Genomic DNA, 20,341 nt, shown 5'->3' with positions numbered 1-20,341 from the left:
CCCAAGCATTTTAACCTTTCTTCATAGGGAAAGTGTTCCAAACCTTTAATCATTCTAGTTGCCCTTTTATGGACTTTTTCCAAGCCTATAATATCCTTTTTGAGGTGCAGTGACCAAAATTGCACACAGAACTCCAAATGAGACCGCACCATCTATTTATACAGGGGGCATTATGATACTGGCTGATTTGTTTTCATTTCCCTTCCTAATAATTCCCAGCATGGCGTTGGCCTTTTTTATTGCAATCGCACAATGTCTTGACATTTTCAGTGAGTTATCTACCACGACCCCAAGATCTCTCTCTTGGTCAGTCTCTGCCAGTTCACAACCCATCAACTTATATTTGTAGCTGGGATTCTTGGCCCCAATGTGCATTACTTTGCACTTGGCCACATTGAACCTCATCTGCCACGTTGACGCCCACTCACCCAGCCTCAACAGATTCCTTTGGAGAGCCTCACAATCCTCTCTGGTTCTCACCACCCTGAAAAATTTAGTGTCATCTGCAAACTTGGCCACTTTACTGCTTACTCCCAACTCCAGATCATTAATGAACAAGTTAAAGAGCATGGGACCCAGTACTGAGCCCTGCGGCACCCCACTGCTTACCGTACTCCACTGCGAAGACTGCCCATTTATACTCACGCTCTGCTTCCTATTAATTAGCCAGTTTTTGATCCACAAGAGGGCCTGTCCTTTTACTCCATGACTCTCGAGCTTACTAAAGAGCCTTTGATGAGGAACTTTATCAAAAGCTTTCTGGAAGTCAAGGTAAATGACATCTATTGGGTCCCCTTTGTCCACATGCTTGTTCACCCCCTCAAAGAAATGTAACAGGTTAGTGAGGCAAGATCTTCCCTTACAGAACCCATGCTGAGGCTTCCTCAATAACTTGCGTTCATCAATTTGCCTACTCATTCTGTCCTTGATAATGGTTTCTACCAACTTTCCCGGTATTGAAGTCAGACTGAATTCAATTTTATACTTGATTTATTTCTACCTCTACCTCCCTTCTTCCATCTATTTTCCTTCCTTCCTTCCCTGCGGCTCTCACACATCTGACGTTTATTCTATGTGGCTTATGTTAAGCATGTTTTGCCACCGCTGGCAGTAACGCTGACCTATGTTATAGGGTAACTGTGAAAGGCCCTGAAATTTATGAAACGCTGTCCTTCTGGAAATAATTCCAGAGGGATAGCAACAGCTTTTGGGGACTATGTCACACGACAACTCAAAGGACTGGAAACTAATCTCTTTGTAGTTGGAAGTCCTGATGGCCACGGAGGTTATTTGTTCGGCAACCACAATGGGAGTGGGATGGGTGGAGAAGCGTGATGCAAAATCCTCAAGAACTGGCCCAAGCCATTTAGGGGCAGTCAGCTGAGCAGGCTGCAGTATGCATAGAGGGTTGAGCCATGAAGGTCCCAGGTTCAATCCCTGGCAACTAGGAAGTAGGTAATGTGAAAGAGCCCCGTGGCGCAGAGTGGTAAAGCTGCAGTACTGCAGTCCTAAGCTCTGCTCACGACCTGAGTTCGATCCCCGCAGAAGCCAGGTTTAGGTAGCCGGCTCGAGGTTGACTTAGCCTTCCATCCTTCCAAGGTTGGTCAAATGAGGACCCAGCTTGCTGGGGGGAAAGGGTAGATGACTGGGGAAGGCAATGGCAAACCACCCTGTAAAAATTCTGCCAAAAAAACATGGTGATACGTCACCCCAGAGTTGGAATCGACTGGTGCTTGCACAGGGGATTACCTTTGCTTTTTAAAAAAGTCTTTGTCTAAGACCCTGTAGAGCCACGGCCAGTATGAACAGACAATACTGACCTTGATGGACCACTGGGTCTAATTCAGAACAAAGCAGATTCTTATGTTCATAGAAGAGCCTCTGTTTTGCATGCAGGTCGCAGGCGTCTCCAGAGCCAGTTTGGTGTAGTGGTTAAGTGTGCGGACTCTTTATCTCGGAGAACTGGGTTTGATTCCCCACTCCTCCACTTACAGCTGCTGGAATGGCCTTGGGTCAGCCATAGCTCTCGCAGGAATTGTCCTTGAAAGGGCAGCTTCTGGGAGAGCCCTCTCAGCCCCAGCCACCTCACAGGGTGTCTGTTGTGTGGGGGGAGAAGATCGAGGAGATTGTGAGCCGCTCTGAGACTCTGATTCAGAGAGAAAGGCGGGGTATAAATCTACGTTTTTCTTCTTCTTAAAAGGCAACAGACTGGTGGCAGCTCTCCACATTTTCAAGTGCAAGCCTTTCACATCGCCTGCCTGGTTTTTTTTTAACTGGGGGAGCCAGTAATAGAACCTGGAACCTTCTACATGCCAAGCGGGGGCTCTTCTGCTGAGCCACAGCAGCCCTTGGCATCTCCCTCTTCTCTAAACCTGTTTTGGGCTTGCTGAGCAGGATCCTGACAGAATCCCTCGAATTGATTAGCGAAATGAGCAAGGTGTGCATTCCCACCAGAAGACCCTGTCCGCACCTGTGCTCTTACGCAGCTCTCATTCATTGGGGCGCTAACTGAAGTGATTAAGCACTGTGTGCCTAAGGCCCTAAAACAGTTCAAATGCTATGTAGGGTAAAATAGCACAGAACGCCAAGAGGTTTCCTAAGAGTCAGCCGCACCAGCATCTTGCTGCAGCAGCAGCAGCAGCTATGGGTGGAAGAAACACTGGGGATTGAAGAGGGGCCCTCTTTTGTTCTCTGAAGCGTCGCTCTCACTAGGAGCCGCAGCCCCTCCCCGGTCTGTTTCCATTACATTTGAAAGGCAGCATGATGTCATGATTACAGTGTTGTACTAGGACCGGGAAGGCCAGAATTCAAGAGAGTCAGTATTGTGTAGTGGTTAAGTGCACGGACTCTTATCTGGGAGAACCGGGTTTGCTTCCCCACTCCTCCGCTTGCACCTGCTGGAATGGCCTTGGGTCAGCCATAGCTCTGGCAGGGGTTGTCCTTGGAAGGGCAGCTGCTGTGAGAGCCCTCTCAGCCTCACCCACCTCACAGGGTGTCTGTTGTGAGGGGAGAAGACACAGGAGATTGTGATTCAGAAGATTGTGATTCAGAGAGAAGGGCGGGGTATAAATCTGCTGTCATTGTCTTCTTCAAATCCCATAATGCCGTGAAGCTAACTGGGTGACTTTGGGGCAGTCACTGTCTCTCTCAGCCTATCTACCTCACAAGGTTGTTGTGAGGAGGCCGTAGAGTGGAGGAGAGAATCGTGCATAAGTCCCGGAAGGGAAGGATAATAAGGCAAGGCAAAAGGCAAAGTGGTAGGAGCCATGTTCCCATTCAGTCCACCTAGTCCAATATTTTCTGCTTGATGGGTGCTTTTGAAATTTGATTGAGGACGCGGCTCAACTCAGCCCCATGGATCGAAAAGGTAAAGCTAGGCAGTGTGTGCAGTAGCAGGCATGATGGCATACACCAGGAAACCCTAACGTAGTGCCCATGGGCACCATGCGCCTCCCAACACCTTTCCTGGCACCTGCCAAGCATAAGTGGGTGGGGCCAGGTGGGGGCTTTTGCTTAGCGAGGCTTCTGATTGGCCACTGGAGGTTTGATCGGCTGTGCAGATTTTCGGGGGGGGGGGGAATGTTGCTTTGGCAGCAGCTGTCCCCCCCCCCCCCAGCACAAGGGTCTCCACGGTGTGACTGTAAGTGAGCGGCAGCCATTTTGATTCTCTCCCCATCACCCTGCGTCAACATTCCATAGCTGCCTGCAGATTTGAAAAGGTTGGGGGACCACTGGCATACAGAAACCCGTTGCATCGTTCCCTGCATCAATGTGACATCCTTTCAGTGCAAGAGCCTGCGTGGTGTATTTATTTATTTGATTCGATTTTTAGCCCGCCTTTCCCGTAGAACGGGCTCAGGGCGGGTTGCATCATTAAAGCAATCAACAGTTAAAAGCCGATTTAAAATATAGCGTAGTGGTTAAGAGCAGGAATAAGTCCACTTATCAGTAAGGCTTTTGAGAAAGTTCCACATGCTATCCTTGTTGACAAGTTGGTGGTTTGGATCCTGATACCGTTAGGTGGATCTGTAACTGATTGACGGATCACACCCAAAGAGTGCTCGTGAATGGTTGCTCATCCTCTTGGAGAGGAGTGACAAGTGGAGTGCCTCAAGGATCTGTCCTGTGACTTGTTTTGTTCAACTTCTTTATCAATGATTTGGATGAAGGAATAGAGGGAATGCTTATTAAATTTGCAGATGATACTAAATTGGGAGAGGTTGCAAACACAGAAGAAGACAGAAACAGGATACAGAGTGACCTTGACAGGTTGAATGAATGAACTTTTTATTACGGTCATAGACCAATATAAAAATTATAACACATCATGTAAAACCCCTCCTAAAATACATAAAATACAATAAAATACTTGACAGGTTGGAAAACTGGACTAAAATCAATAAAATGAATTTTAACGGGGATAAATGTAAAGTTCTGCATTTAGGTAGGAAAAATCCAATGCATGGTTATAGAATGGGGGAGACTTGTCTTAGCAGTAGTATGTGCGAAAAGGATCTAAGGGTCTTAGTGGATCATACGCTGAACATGAGTCAACAGTGTGATGCGGTGGCTAAAAAGGTGTCCAGATCATGTGATGTGATGATATCACTTTACTCTGCTCTGGTAAGACCTCACATGGAGTCTTGTGTTCAGTTTTGGGCACCACATTTTAAGAAGGGTATAAGTAAGCTGGAATGGGTCCAGAGGAGGGCGACAAAGATGGTGAGGGGTCTGGAGACCAAGTCCTATGAGGAAAGTTTGAAGGAGCTGGGATGTTTAGCCTGGAGAGGAGGTGGCTGAGAGGTGATAGGATCACCATCTTCAAGTCCTTGAAGGGCTGTCATATAGCGGATGGGGTGGAATTGTTTTCTGTGGCCCCAGAAGGTAGGACCAGAACCAGTGGGTTGAAATTAAATCAAAAGAGTTTCTGGCTCAACATTAGGAAGAACTTTCTGACCGTTAGAGCAATTCCACAGTGGAACAGGCTTCCTCGGGAGGTGGTAAGCTCTCCTTCCTTGGAGGTTTTTAAACAGAGGCTAGATGGCCATCTGACAGCAATGACGATCCTGTGAATTTAGGGGGAGTTTTCTGCATTGTGCAGGGGGTTGGACTAGATGACCCTAGAGGTCCCAATTCTATGATTCCCCACTCCTCCACATGCAGCCAGCACAGGGTATCTGTTGCGGGGAGAGGAAGGGAAGGAGATCATCCTAAGCCACTCTGAGATTCCTTTGGCTATTGAAGGAAGGAAAGGAAAGGTCCCCTGTGCAAGCGCCAGTCGTTTCTGACTCTGGGGTGACGTTGCTTTCATAACGTTTTCACAGCAGACTTTTTTTACAGGGTAGTTTTCCATTGCCTTCCCCAGTCTTTTACACTTTCCCCCCAGCAAGCTGGGTACTCATTTGACCAACCTCGGAACGATGGAAGGCTGAGTCAGCTCGTGAAGGCTGGGGTATAAAAACCTTCAAAACCTTCAAGTAGTCTTCAAAAACTGGAGAGCCAGTTTGGTGTAGTGAACATATGAAACTGCCTTATACTGAATCAGACCCTTGGTCCATCAAAGTCAGTATTGCCTACTCAGACTGGCAGCGGCTCTCCAGGGTCTCAAGCTGACGTTTTTCACACCTACTTACCTGAACCCTTTTTAGTTGGAGATGCCAGGGATTGAACCTGGGACCTTCTGCTTACCAAGTGAATGTTCTACCACTGAGCCACCATCCCTCCCCACAGTGGTTAAGTGTGCAGACTCTTATCTGGGAGAACCGAGTTTGATTCCCCACTCCTCAACTTATAGCTGCTGGAATTCCCCACTCCTCCACTTGGAGCTGCTGGAATGGCCTTGGGTCAGCCACAGCTATCACAGAGGTTGTCCTTGAAAGGGCAGCTGCTGTGAGAGCCCTCTCAGCCCCACCCACCTCACAGGGTGTCTGTTGTGGGGAAGGAAGATAAAGGAGATTGTGAGCCGCTCTGAGACTCTGATTCAGAGAGAAGGGTGGGGTATAAATCTGCAGTCATTGTCATCTTCTGTTAGGCATCATGTCTGGTTTGGCTTAAGAGCCCCGTAGTGCAGAGTGTTAAAGCTGCAGTACTGCAGTCCTAAGCTCTGCTCACTATCTGAGTTCGATCCCGGCGGAAACTGGTTTCAGGTAGTCGGCTCCAGGTTGACTCAGCCTTCCATCCTTCCGAGATTGGTAAAATGAGTCCTCAGCTTGCTGGGGGGAAAGCGTAGATGACTGGGGAAGGCAAGGGCAAACCACCCCGTAAAAAGTCTGCCGTGAAAACGTCGTGAAAGCAACCTCACCCCAGAGTCGGAAACGACTGGCGCTTGCACAGGAGACCTTTCCTTTCCCTAGTTTGGCTTGGTGCTGAACGGACAGCTCCCCTGGCCCACTGCTTTGAGCTCCTCTGAAGGCTTCAAGAGCATGGCGCATGGCCCAAAAAAAACGAAGCAAAGGAAGAGGAAGATGCTTTTCTCTTTTGAAGGGGGGCGGAGAAGGAGCAGAGCTGGGGCGGCCAAGCAGAGTGTCCTTGGGGAGCCGCTCGGAAGCAAGCCGGGCTCCTGCCCTTGAAGATGCTTTTGCCGCAGAGAGCAGAGGCTCCAGCTGGACGGTTCAGCAAGAGCCTCGTTTTAATTGCCAGGGGGATCTGTTCAGAGCAAAGAGCTCTTCCAAATTCCCTCCCCTGAGGCTTCTGCTTCCACCTCCTCACTCGCCACAGAGTCGAGAGGGTTCTCCCCCCCCCCCACACACACACCTTGCTTCCCCCCTTGCGCCTGTGTGTTGTCTGGAAGGAGCTAATTGCTTCTGATAGCTGGCGCCGCCGAGATGGAGCGCCGGAGTCTCTCGTGCCAGGAGATGTACGTGCCTTGCACGCCTAATCTCATTAACCTTCCTGACAGCAGCTGGGGCCACTTTCTGTACACTTTCCCTTTAATTGACAACGGGAGAAAGGGCTTATTGGCTAGCATGCAGAGCAAGTTAAAATCTTGGTCTGGATTTGCTACAGCCTCGTATTTATCGAAGAGCCCCCTGGCGCAGATTGTTAAAGCTGCAGCACCGCAGTCCCAAGCTCTGCTCACGACCTGAGTTCGATCCCCCAGCGGAAGCTGGGTTTTCAGGTCGCTGGCTCGAGGTTGACTCAGCCTTCCCTCCTTCCGAGGTCGGTAATATGAGTCCCCAGGGGAAGGCAATGGCAAGCCACCCCATAAAAAGGTCTGCCGTGAAAACCTTGCGAAAGCAACGTCACCCCAGAGTCGGAAACGACTGGTGCTTGCACAGGGGACCTTTCCTTCCCTTTCCCCATATTTATCTAACATCACGTATGAAAAGTATAGATGGGCCTTTTTGAGGGCACGTTTTGATGCCCTCCCTTCTAATGTATTGCAAGGAAGGTTTCTTGCGGGACCTCACCCAGTTCCACAAGGTTTGTAAGACAACACTATTCCGGCAGGCCTTTAATTGATCTGGAATGACTGATATGGTAGTAGGAAATGACACCTAATATATACTGAATGCCATCTAAAATGAAACAACATCAAATGATATTAGCGCCGGACTGTTTTAGTTGTTTAATTTTTAAGTGGTAAGTGGCGCAGAGTGGTAAAGCTACAGTACTGCAGTCGGAGCCCTCTTCCCACGACCTGAGTTCGATCCCGGCGGAAGCTGGTTCAGGTAGCCAGCTCGAGGTTGACTCCATCCTTCCGAGGTCGGTCAAATGAGTCCCCAGCTTGCTGGGGGGAAAGCGTAGGTGACTGGGGTTCTCTCTCTCTCTCGGCTTGGCTTCGCGAACGAAGATTTAAGAAGGGTGCAATAGTCCACGTTTGCTGCAGGCTTGCTGGTGGCTGACAAGACCAATGTGGGACAGGCAGGTCCGGCCACAGCGGCTGCAGGGAAAAGTCTGATTTAGGGTTGGTCCTGTAGCAGTGCGATTCTTCCTCAATCTCCTTTTGTCCTCAAGACCAGCTATGCGTGCGTTCTCAAAGGAAGAGACAGCCTGGTGGATGGTGTACCTCCATGCTTTGCGATCTGAGGCTAGGTCAGACCACTGGTGATGGTTGATGTGACAGGTGCTAAGGGATTTCTTCAAGGAGTCCTTGTACCTCTTCTTTGGTGCCCCTCTATTTCGATGGCCGGTGGAGAGTTCGCCATACAGGGCAATCTTGGGAAGGCGGTGGTTTTCCATCCTAGAAATATGCCCTGCCCAGCGCAGCTGCGTCTTCAACAGCAGTGCCTCGATGCTGGTAACCTCTGCCCGCTTGAGGACTTCAGTGTTGGTCACAAAGTCACTCCAGTGGATGTTGAGGATGGTGCGAAGGCAGCGCTGATGAAAGCGCTCAAGGAGTCGCAGGTGATGACGGTATAAAACCCACGATTCGGAGCCATAGATGAGGGATGTCATCACAGGTGACTGGGGAAGGCAATGGCAAACCACCCCGTCAAAAGTCTGCCGTGGAAACGTTGTGAAAGCAACGTCACCTCAGAGTCGGAAACGACTGGCGCTTGCACAGGGGACTACCTTTATCTTTTTAAGGCAAGGCGGAACTGTTCCAACAGGCATTTAACATCTGACCTAGGAGACTGCCACCTCGCAGCTCTAAAGACCTATGATTACTATATGATCACCATCACCGTCGGGAAAAGAACCTGCCTCTACTGAAGACAGCACTATAGAATGTTTTTTGGAATGTTTTAATTGCAGTGGCATTTTATTGGTTTTTAAACTGCAAATGTAGGTATCTGAATTGACTGTGAGCTGCCCTGAGTCCGCTTGCGGAGAGGGCAGGATAGAAATTTAATGGAAATAAATAAATAAAGTTAAGTAATATGAATGGTTTTGATTTTACCGGTTGTGAGCCGCCCTGAGCTTGCTTCGGCGGGGAGGGCGGGATATAAATGCAATAAACCTTAAACTTTCTACGTCGGCCTATCTATCAAAGATGCTGTTATTTGCTCAGAAAAGGAAGTTGAAACTTGTCACTCACATTCTTTTACATTGTGAGCTCTATTCCAGAGAGAGACACCAGTTAATATTGCCACTTCTCTCTAAACTTAAACCTCTGGATACTTATCTGAAATTTGCAGATGTAGTGCTACTGAAATGCTAATTGGAAGATACTAAGTCTGTAACTCAGGCAGTAGCAAAATATTGTTTTTTAGCCATAAATAAGTGGAAGTTTTTAACAAAGTAGAGATGGTTAATAATGCCATTTTTAAGGTTTAGAATTTGATGGAATTTGAATATGGGAATGCTTTTATGTAGTCAGAAATTATGGTCTGTGACTATGAGATTTTGTATACTTTGCTGTTCAGTTGACCGTAATAAATTAGAATCATAGAATTGGAAGGGACCTCCAGGGTCATCTAGTCCAACCCCCTGCACAATGCAGGAAACTCACAAACACCTCCCCCTAAATTCACAGGATCTTCATTGCTGTCAGATGGCCATCTAGCCTCTGTTGAAAAACTTCCAAGGAAGGAGAGCCCACCACCACCCAAGGAAGCCTGTTACACTGAGGAATCACTATAACTGCCAGGAAGTTCTTCCTAATGTTGAGCCGGAAACTCTTTTGATTTAATTTCAACCCATTGATTCTGGTCCTATCTTCTGGGACCACAGAAAACAATTCCACCCCATCCTCTATAGGACAGCCCTTCAAGTACTTGAAGATGGTGATCATATTACCTCTCAGCCGCTTCCTCTCCAGGCTAAACATCCCCAACGCCTTCAACCTTTCATAGGACTTGTTCTCCAGACCCCTCGCCATCTTCGTCACTCTTCTCTGGACCCGTTCCAGCTTGTCTATATCCTTCTTAAAATGTGGTGCCCAAAACTGAACACAATACTCCAGGGGAGGTCTTACCAGAGCAGAGTAAAGCGATACCATCACATCACGTGATCTGGACACTAGACTTCTGTTGATACAGATCAAAACTGCATTTGCCTTTTTAGCCACCGCATCACACTGTTGACTCTGTTGTTGTTGTTGTTGCTGCAGGGAGGAGAGACTGCAGAAAGAGCAGGAGAGACTGCCTTGGGGGAGGGAGCAGGGAGACGTTCCAGCATGGGCATCAGATGCTCAGGAAGCTCAGCTGGGAGGCTGAAATTGCTGGCGGTGCCTTAAGGAACCAAATTAGCACAAGACCGGATCACACCAGGGGATGCACCGTCTCACGTTTCTCTGATCGTTTGTTGCTGGGAATTATTAGGAAGGGAATTGAAAACAAATCAGTCAGTATCCTAACGCCCCTGTATAAATCGATGGTGCGGCCTCATTTAGAGTAGTGTACAATTCTGGTCACTGCACCTCAAAAAAGATGATATAGCATTGGGAAAAGTGCAGAAAAGGGCAACTGGAACGATTAAAGGGTTGAAACACTTTCCCTATGGGGCTCTTTAGCTTGGAGAAACGTCGACTGCAGGGTGACATGAGAGAGGTTTGCAAAATTATGCAGGGGACAGAGACGGTAGAGAAAGAAGTCCTTTTCTCCCTTTCTCAAAATACAAGAACTGGTGGGCATTCAATGAAATTGCTGAGCAGTCAGGTTAAAACAGATAAAAGAAAGCCCTTCTTCACCCAAAGGGTGATTAACATGTGGAATTCACTGCCACAGGAGGTGGCGGCGGCTACAAGCATAGCCAGCTTTAAGAGGGAATTGGATAAGCATCTGGAGCAGAGGTCCATCAGTGGCTATTAGCCACAGCGTATTGGTGGAACTCTCTGTCTGGGGCAGTGATGCTCTGTATTCTTGGTGCTTGTGGGGGGGGCACAGAGGAAGGGTTTCTAGCCCCACTGGTCAACCTCTTGATGGCACCTGGGTTTTTTTGGCCACTGTGTGACACAGAGTGTTGGACTGGATGGGCCATTGGCCTGATCCAACATGGCTTCTCTTATTTTCTTATTCGGTGAATAAGCTTTCATGTGCATGCACACTTCCTCAGATACAAACCTGTAGGCTTGCACGCAGCAACTTACACCTTGAATAAAACCTTGTTGGTCTTAAAAGGTGCCACTGGACTCAAATGTTGTTCTTCTGCTCCTTCAGACCAACACAGCTACCCACCTGAATTCATTCATTTATGTTATTTATGACCCACCTTTCTCATAGGACTCAATGCGAATTACGCAGAGCAAGTCAGTGCAATCGCAAATACGGAACTTTTAATAAGCAGTGCATTAGGATTGTAGAACTGCCTTAGAGACCAAGGCTGCAGTCGCACAGACTAAATGTTGCACTTTCTATCCATGTAAATGTGCAAAATCCAATTGGAAAGTACATTCAGTGCATTATTTAGTGTGTGTGATCACAGCCCAACGATATTTCCAGGGTGTAAGTTTTCGTCAGATACTTTGACTTCTGAAAGCTTCTATCCTGGAAATCTGGTTGGCCTCTAAGGTGCTACTGGGCTCAAATCCAGCCCTTCTGCTGCAAATCAACATGGCTGCTCTCCTGAAGTAGCTAGACTCTTATAAATTCCTGGCCCACAAAGAACACCGTTCACCTGGGCAGGTAGATCCAAGTGGGCAGCCGTGTTGGTCTGCAGCAGTAGAACAAAGTTTTATTCAGAATGTAAGCTGTCATGTGCTCTAAGAGCACACTTAGAGCACATGAAAGCTGACATTCTGAATAAAACTTTGTCGGTCTGAAAGGTGCGCTTGACTTCTACTTTGTTCACCTGGGCAGGTGTTGGCCTGCACAGCCACCTGAGCTGCTAATGAAACTGCTGAGCAGTCAGGTTAGAATTGATAAAAAGAAGTACTTCTTCACCCAAAGTGTGATTAACACAGGGAATTCACTGCCACTGGAGGTGGCGGCAGCTGCAAGCATATGCAGCTTCAATAGGGGATTGGATCAACATATGGAGCAGAGGTCCATCAGTGGCTGTTAGCCACAGCCTATTGTTGGAACTCTCTGTCTGGGGCAGTGATGGTGCATGGGGGGGGCACAATGGAAGGGCTTCTAGTGTCCTGGCCCCACTGATGGACCTCCTGATGGCACTTGGAGGTTTTTTTGGCCACTGTGTGACACAGTGTTGGATTGGATGGGCCACTGGCCTGATCCAACATGGGTTCTCTTATGTGACAGAGTGTTGGACTGGATGGGCCATTGGCCTGATTCAACGTGGATTCTTTTATGTTCTTATGTGATACAGAGTGTTGGACTGGATGGGCCACTGGCCTGATCCAACAGGGCTTCTCTTATGTGGCACAGTGTTGGACTGGATGGGTCACTGGCCTGATCCAACATGGCTTCTCTTATGTTCTTATGTGGCACAGAGTGTTGGACTGGATGGGCCATTGGCCTGATCCAACATGGCTTCTCTTATGTTCTTATGTGACAGAGTGTTGGACTGGATGGGCCATTGGCCTGATCCAACATGGCTTCTCTTATGTTCTTATGTGACACAGAGTGTTGGACTAGATGGGCCATTGGCCTGATCCAACAGGGCTTCTCTTATGTTCGTAAGTAGAAAATGGCAAACCGCTTGTGAGCATCTCTTGCATTGACCTGGCTGGCCCAGGCTAGGCTGATCTCATCAGATCTCAGAAGATAACCAGGGACAGCCCTGCCTAGTCCTTGGATGGGAGGCCACCAAGGAAGTCCAGGGTTGCTAGGCAGAGGCAGGCAATGGTTTCTCTTATGTTCTTAAAACTAGGTTACATCTTCCTAATTTTACTGTGTGTCCTGCATGGCCATTTAATGTCAACACTTGGTGTGTGTTTAACATTAACGAGATGAGGGTGTAGCTCAGTTTCCCACCGGCAAATGGGAAAGTGGAGGACGAAGTTGCCCCCAGGGCTGCTAGAAAGGACTTCAGTGCCTTCTGCCAATGGAAATAAAAGTTTATTACAATAAAGAGACAATCGTGTGTGTGTAAAGTGCCATCAAGTCACACGTAGGGGGTTTTAAGACAAGAGATGTACAGAGGTGGCTTGCCTCTATGGCTTGCCTGGACTTCCTTGGTGGTCTCCAAGCCAAGTATTGACTGCAACTGACCATGATTAGTTTGTGAAATATGATGAGATTGGGCTAGCCTGGACCACCCAGGTCATTATAAACTAATTTTTAATCATTATAACCACACCAGTTTGGTGTCGTGGTTAAGTGTGCAGACTCTTCTCTGGGAGAACCGGGTTCGATTCCCCACTCCTCCACTTGCAGCTGCTGGCATGGCCTTGGGTCAACCAGAGCTCTCGCAGAGCTGTCCTTGAAAGGGCAGCTTCTGGGAGAGCCCTCTCAGCCCCACCCACCTCACAGGGTATCTGTTGTGGGGGAGGAAGATAAAGGAGATTGTAAGCCGCTCTGTGTCTCTGATTCAGAGAGAAGGCCGGTGTACAAATCTGCAGTCTTCTTCTACTAAGGATTATATATACACACTCACACATCTGAAAAAGTCACCTGCAGACAGGCTGCAGAAATAATCAGAATAAGCCAAAGAGCCATTTATTTTTCTCCCTTATGACATAAGAACAAAGTTTGAATCCCGCGGCCCCTTTAAGACCAACAAAGTTTTACTCAAGGTATGAGCTGACATCTCCCACTTTAGCTTTGTGGCATATGAAGCTGTGAACTATTTATATAATGGCTAAGTGAGCTGATATGAAGAAAAAACTCATAGAACCAGAAGCAGACTTATTGTTTCTATTTGGTCCCCTATTATAGAGTATCTGCAGAAGAATGGTGAAATTCCCAAAGTGATTAATATGCTTCAGTTATGGTAAATCTAAAATTGTTAATTGTTCTCTCTCTCATTTTCACTAATACCTAAGGCTCTAATTAGATAATATATTTTGTTCTTGATCTTGTACTCGCGGAAAAACGTCAATTTTGCATTTTGTTTTGTATCATATTTATGTTGCATAAATGTTGCATTTTGTTTTGTATCATATTTATGTTGTAATTTATGTTGCATAAGAATAAAATGTTATTTTTAAAAAAGGTATGAGCTGACATGTGGATGCACACAGTGTGTATCTGAGGAAGCACATGAAAGCTTAAACTCTGAATAAAACTTTGTTGGTTTTAAAGTGCCACTGGACTTAAACTTTGCTCTGTCCAACTTTTGTGTTATTCTGAAAACGCCACCGCACTCTCGTGATTCCAGAGGAAACTCTAGAGATAGAAATCTAGGCACGAAAAGGATACCGCGTCTCCCTTCCCTCATTGGGAAATGACAAGCATTTGCTGAAAAACCTCTGCTAATTTCTCCCCTCTTTCTTTCCAGCCTACAAAGAGAAAATGAAGGAGTTGTCCCTCCTCTCATTGATTTGTTCCTGTTTCCACACCCAACCACACCCAAACACCATCTACCAGTATGGAGGTAAGTGGCAGACATACTAACTACCTGTAGAAGACGAATTCGCTCAAGGCCACAACCCATGGCTGGAAACATGCAGCATCGTTTCAGATTGGAAACAACTTCCCATGTCATTTGCAATATTTTGGCTGCCATCTTGGATATGGTTATGTCTGTAAGTGCTGTTAAGTCACAAACTGAAATATGGTGACAACAGCTTGGGGATTTCAAGGGAAGTGAGACGAGGGGGGGGGATGGTTTCGGGATGATATAATTATGTACCTTATTTCTATTAGTTTGGTGTAGTGGTTAAGTGCGCGGACTCTTATCTGGGAGAACCGGGTTTGATTCCCCACTCCTCCACTTGCACCTGCTGGAATGGCCTTGGGTCAGCCATAGCTCTCCTAGGAGTTGTCCTTAAAAGGGCAGCTTCTGTCAGAGCTCTCTCAGTGGGGGGGGAAGGTAAAGGAGATTGAAACTCTGAGATTCAGAGTATAGAGCAGGATATAAATCCAATATCATCGTCGTCATCATCATCATCTTCTTCAACAACCCATTCTTTTTAAAAAAAAACTGATTAACCTTTATCAAATTAACAAGAAAAAAATCAAACAAATCACAATCACAAAAAATTCATATAAATAAATAAAATCTACAAGTAAACAAGATACAAAGAATATTCTACATCCATACGATAGAAAATCAATATATTTCCTAGGCTAATGACATTTGGCCATTTGAGTGAACATATTCAAAAAATGGAAACCATTTTTCAGTAAAAGTCTCCTTTTTTGTAGGAATTCCTTTTTTGCAAAATTGGAAGAGCTAACTTATCAGAAATAATGATATCTTACACTTTAGCGAACCATCGCTCTATACAGAAGGAGATTGTGGTGTTTTCCAGTTTTGCATTATAAGATATTTTGCAGCCAATAGTAGTAGTGAGATTAATTCTTCTTTGTGAGGGGGAATATCACATGGTTGCCAGACGTTTAATAGAACTGATTCAGGAGATGCAGGGATTTTTAATTTTGTGATTTCTTCTATTAATAAAACCACAACCCAGTCTTACACTTGTCTGAGCATGACAGAATTTTACTGAACCTTATCAGTGTAATGAATTTTACTGAATGTCATGAATTTTACAGAGCCTCATCTGCCAAACTCCTTATCACCTTTAAAGCCCTATATGGCCGAGGACCTGCCTACCTAAAGGACCGCCTCTCCCCATATGTGCCCCAGAGAGCACTGAGGTCTAGTTCTCAGAACTTACTAACAATCCCTGGGCCAAGAGAAGTTAGGTTGAAGGCTACTAGGGAGCAGGCCTTCTCGGTGATAGCCCCTCGTTGGTGGAACGACCTTCCAGAGATGGTGCGAGCCCTGCGGGACCTGAACCAATTCCGCAGGGCTTGCAAAACATTTCTTTTCCAGCTGGCTTTCGAGATAGAACCTGATTAACCCAACGAGCGGACATCTAGCCATCTTGTGTATATTATGATTACAGCATTTTAGCACCTATTTTATATATTTTACCTATTTTAAATAACTTATTTGTAATTGATATATTTAAATTGTTCATGTTGTTTTATGTGAATCATGGGACTCCCATGTCTGTTAGCCGCCCTGAGCCCGCCTGGCGGGGAGGGCGAGATATAAAAATAAAATATTATTATTATTATTAAACTCTCAGGTGAGGTGTGGGTTCTCCCACTCTGGGGGTCCCGAACCTGCTGGCCTGCAGTGGGCCAGTGGGGGGATCCCCTCCTGATGTCACAATAATATCACTTATGTCATTGTGCACTGGCCGCTCGAGGAGCTTCCGGGAAAACTCTATGGTTTTCCCAGATGCTCTAGCAATTTGGGAGGAAAACTCTATGGTACCAGAGGCCATGGGGGACTTGGCAACCCTACACACTGTGTAAATCTCAGGTGTTCATTTTGCACAGATATGGAGGTCAAGCAGTTGGACAAGAGGGCTTCGGGCCAGAGCTTTGAAGTGATTCTGAAGTCCCCTTCTGACCTTTCTCCGGAGAGCCCTGTCCTCTCCTCTCCCCCCAAGAAGAGGGATCTGTCCCTGGAAGACCTGCAGAGGCGGCTGGAGGCTGCAGAGGAGAGGAGGAAGGTAAAAGTGTTGTCAAGGAATTGCTAGCCAAGCAATATGGCCTTAGAACTTAAGAAGAGCCCCTGCTGGATCAGACCAGTAGTCCATCTAGTCCAACATCCTGTCTCGCACAGTGGCCAGCCAGTTCTTCTGGGGGGCCAGCAACAGGGCAGAGAGGCTGAGGCCTTCATAAGAGCATCAGAAGAGCCCTGTTGGATCAGACCAGTGGTCTATCTAGTCCATCCTACTGCCTCACCCAGTGGCCAACCAGTTCCTCTGGAGGTCCAACAACAGGGCAGAGAGGCTGAGGCCTTCATAAGAACATCAGAAGAGCCCTGTTGGATCAGACCAGTGGTCTATCTAGTCCATCCTACTGCCTCACCCAGTGGCCAACCAGTTCCTCTGGAGGTCCAACAACAGGGCAGAGAGGCTGAGGCCTTCATAAGAGCATCAGAAGAGCCCTGTTGGATCAGACCAGTGGTCTATCTAGTCCATCCTACTGCCTCACCCAGTGGCCAACCAGTTCCTCTGGAGGTCCAACAACAGGGCAGAGAGGCTGAGGCCTTCATAAGAACGTCAGAAGAACCCTGATGGATCAGACCAGTGGTCCATCTAGTCCAGCATCCTGGAGGTCCAACAACAGGGCACAGAGGATGAGGCCTTCCTAAGAACATCAGAAGAGCCTTCCTGGATCAGACCAGTGAGGGTTCACCTAGTCCAGCCTCCTGTCTCACACAGTGGCCAGCCAGCTCCTCTGGAGGGCCAACAAGAGGGCACAGAGGCTCAGGCCTTCCCCCAACGTTGCCTCCTGGCTTTGGGATTCAGAGGATTAGTGCCTCCAAATGTGGAAATTCCCTTCACTGACTATGGCTAGTTGCCATTGACAGACCTGTTAAAAGGACTGTGAAAGACTTTCACCTGAGACCCTGGAGAGCTGTTTGCAGTCTGAGTGGACAGTGCTGACCTTGATGGAGCAAGGGTCTGATTCAGCATAAGGCAGCTTCAGGTGTTCATGGCTGCTAATAGTAAAAATGTTTATAAAGAATGGCTTATCTGTAACATTAAGGGCTTAACGAGCCAGTAGGTGCTATAACACAGCTGTCATAGGACAGGGTTCAGGAAGGGTGTAAGGGCCCAGAAGAGGCCAAGTGCTAAGCTTCTGTACTCAAGAACATGTCAGAAAGGCAGGCCTTAAATTCAGCAGGAGCTCACAAAAGAGCCCCAGGTGAATGAAGCCTGCTTGGGCTGGCTGGATCTCTAGCCAGCCCAAGCAGGCCTCGCTTGCCTGGGGCTCTCCTTTCTTGCATCGGGTTGCTTTTGGATGGTGGGGTGGTGGTGGCATATGCTAATGAGTTATGCTAATGAGCTCCACCACCTATTTTTCTACAAAACAACCCCTGCAGAAAGGCATTCACGGCCAGGCCTGCCTGTCAGAGCCCTTGCCTCTTACCTGGTTTCTTGGCCTCTTTGCAGACCCAAGAGGCTCAGGTCCTGAAGCAGCTGGCCGAGAAGCGAGAGCACGAGAGGGAAGTGCTTCACAAAGCCCTGGAGGAGAACAACAACTTCAGCCGGCTGGCCGAGGAGAAGCTGAACTACAAGATGGAGCTGAGCAAGGAGATCCGTGAGGCTCATCTAGCTGCCTTGAGGGAGAGACTCCGTGAGAAGGCAAGTCCCAGAGGGGGCCCCACACCAAACAGGACCTCTTAGCATGTGAAGAGGACTGGTGACCAAGAGGAAGTATATCCCGCCCTCCACTCCGAATCTCAGTCTCAGAGTGGCTCACAATCTCCTTTATCTTTCTCCCCCACAACAGACACCCTGTGAGGTGGGTGGGGCTGGAGAGGACTCTCCCAGCAGCTGCCCTTTTAAGGACAACCTCTGCCAGAGCTTTGACTGACCCAAGGCCATTTCAGCAGCTGCAAGTGGAGGAGTGGGGAATTAAACCCGGTTTTCCCAGATAAGAGTCCGAACACTTAACCACTACACCCAACTGGCTTTGGAAATTGTGAGCTGCTCTAAGACTCTGAAATTCGGCGTGGAGAGCAGGCTATAAATCCAGTGTCTTGTTATTATTATTATTATTCTACATTGTAATATATAATGAAATAATTATACAACTCACGGCCCGGTTGCTAACAGACCACGGACCTGTACCGGTCCACGGCCCAGGGGTTGAGGACCCCCGTTCTAATAGACAAGTGTGGGCCCATCTTTGGATACTTAAGTCTACAACTCAGGGACATACTGACAGGAAGCATATAGCTCTGCAAACTTGGGGGACCCCCGCAGATTTGCAGACAAATTGCCAGTTCCTGCTTTGTATGATGTTCACTATCCTTTTCCCATGTGTTTCAGGAACTGCACGCAGCCGAAGTGCGCAGAAACAAGGAACAGCGGGAAGAGATTTCTGGATAAGGGCTTTTCTACACAACTCGCACCTGCTTCCTAATAACAAACAAATCCCAACACTTTTGTTTTGTCTAGATGAGGCAATGTCTGATCCCTCCATTTCCATTTCCTCTCTTCCCTCCCCCTTCCTTCCGGTGTACCAACCTCCATCTTTCTCTCCTCTCTGTACTCTTAATTCGCGGGGGGGGGGGGAGGGGGGGTTCGTAGGGACCTCTGAGCAAAATAGCAATTAGTTCACACACATGAAATATAGAATCCATAAACCAGCTTCTCTTTGGGCTTTTCTTCTTTGGGGAAACCCCCCCCCCCCCGCAAAAACGAATTGCACAAGAATTAAGGTGAGGCATTTACCATATTCAGCAATGCTGTGGAGACGAGGGCTGCCCTTTATGGAAGCATCCCCTGATCTCGAGGTTCATCCGAAGCCAGATGAAAACATGGGACTGTTTTAAGGTTCACTGCCTCGGGGAAACTGGGTGGAAAGGTGGCACATAAGTATTTTGAAGGAATACAGCTGATTACATTGTTTTTAAAAAGTGCTCCTAAGGTTTTAAGCGTGCCCTTACGAAAAAAGTAAACGGGGGACAGATTTGCAGAAAAGTGCATCGTGCAGTATGGGGGTTAAAACGGGCTGTCGTTCCCTGTTGTGTGTACTTCCAGCAGCAAAACTGGGCTTGGCACTGAGTAGCATGAGAGAAAAGCCTGTTGTTTCCACTACGGCTAGAACAGCAGCCAGGTGGTTGAAGGACTTGGAGCGGGTAAGAGCCTTTTGTTAATTTACAGCTTTTCCACATTTTCTTTTTTCTTCCCTGTAAGTTCCTGTTTCCTCAGGGGCGGGGGGTGGGGGGGGGGTGTCTGTTCTCCACGTGCTTTGCTCTCTCTCTAGTGGTAGATATTTCACCAGTTTCTGCCGGGCATAAAAACCTGCAGTTTAAATCTGCAGGTATATATATGCCAGACATAAAAATCAGTGTAATATTGAATCAACCGCTAGAGGGAGGAAAGAACATGCAGAACAGACCCCCTGCCCCAAGAACCAAGGATTTACAAGTGAGGGAAATGAAAATAAGGGGGAGGGACGGTGGCTCAGTGGTAGAGTATCTGCTTGGTGAGCAGAAGGTCCCACGTTCAATCCCTGGCAGCTCCAAAAAGGGGTCCAGCCAAGTAGGCGTGAAAAACCTCAGCTTGAGACCCTGGAGAGCCGCTGCCAGTCTGAGAAGACAATACTGACTTTGATGTACCAAGGTTCTGATTCAGTAGAAGGCAGTGTCATATGTTCATATATATATGTTCAAAATGTGGAAAAATCCCTTAGTGCTTGCTGTCTCTTGGCTGATTTTGCAGTTGTTAGGGAGTTTACCTTGTTGTCCTAGGAAGTCTGGATGAGTTTGGAGAATACTCCTGAGAGTACCACCACTAGCTGGATTGGCTGCTTGGTTTAGCCACAGAATGATGGTGCCTGTGGATTTAGTGACCGTTCTCAGAAGATTTCTCCCCACTCAGGGCTAGAGAGTGTAGCTAAACAGGATGGGAGAG

General features: G+C 47.5%; 1 protein-coding gene across 2 annotated transcripts in view; it reads left to right on the top strand.

The window, feature by feature from the left end:
• Positions 1-19,097, top strand: part of STMN3 (stathmin 3) — a 51,962-nt gene extending 32,865 nt beyond the window's left edge. The window contains exons 1-4 of one of the 2 annotated variants that reach the window (XM_060233204.1): positions 14,227-14,319; positions 16,242-16,417; positions 17,870-18,061; positions 18,752-19,097. In XM_060233204.1, coding sequence (XP_060089187.1) covers positions 14,238-14,319; positions 16,242-16,417; positions 17,870-18,061; positions 18,752-18,811 — 510 coding nt within the window. In that variant the 5' untranslated portion in view covers positions 14,227-14,237 and the 3' untranslated portion in view covers positions 18,812-19,097. Of the gene's footprint in view, positions 1-14,226; positions 14,320-16,241; positions 16,418-17,869; positions 18,117-18,751 lie in introns of those variants that run through there. The other variant, XM_060233203.1, reaches the window with a different exon arrangement.
• The last annotated feature ends 1,244 nt before the right edge of the window (positions 19,098-20,341 follow it).

This window comes from Heteronotia binoei, chromosome 2 (genome assembly GCF_032191835.1).
Source record: "Heteronotia binoei isolate CCM8104 ecotype False Entrance Well chromosome 2, APGP_CSIRO_Hbin_v1, whole genome shotgun sequence".
NCBI lineage: Eukaryota > Metazoa > Chordata > Lepidosauria > Squamata > Gekkonidae > Heteronotia > Heteronotia binoei.
Note: the sequence above shows the minus strand (reverse complement) of the source record. Positions and strands in the feature narration are given on the sequence as shown.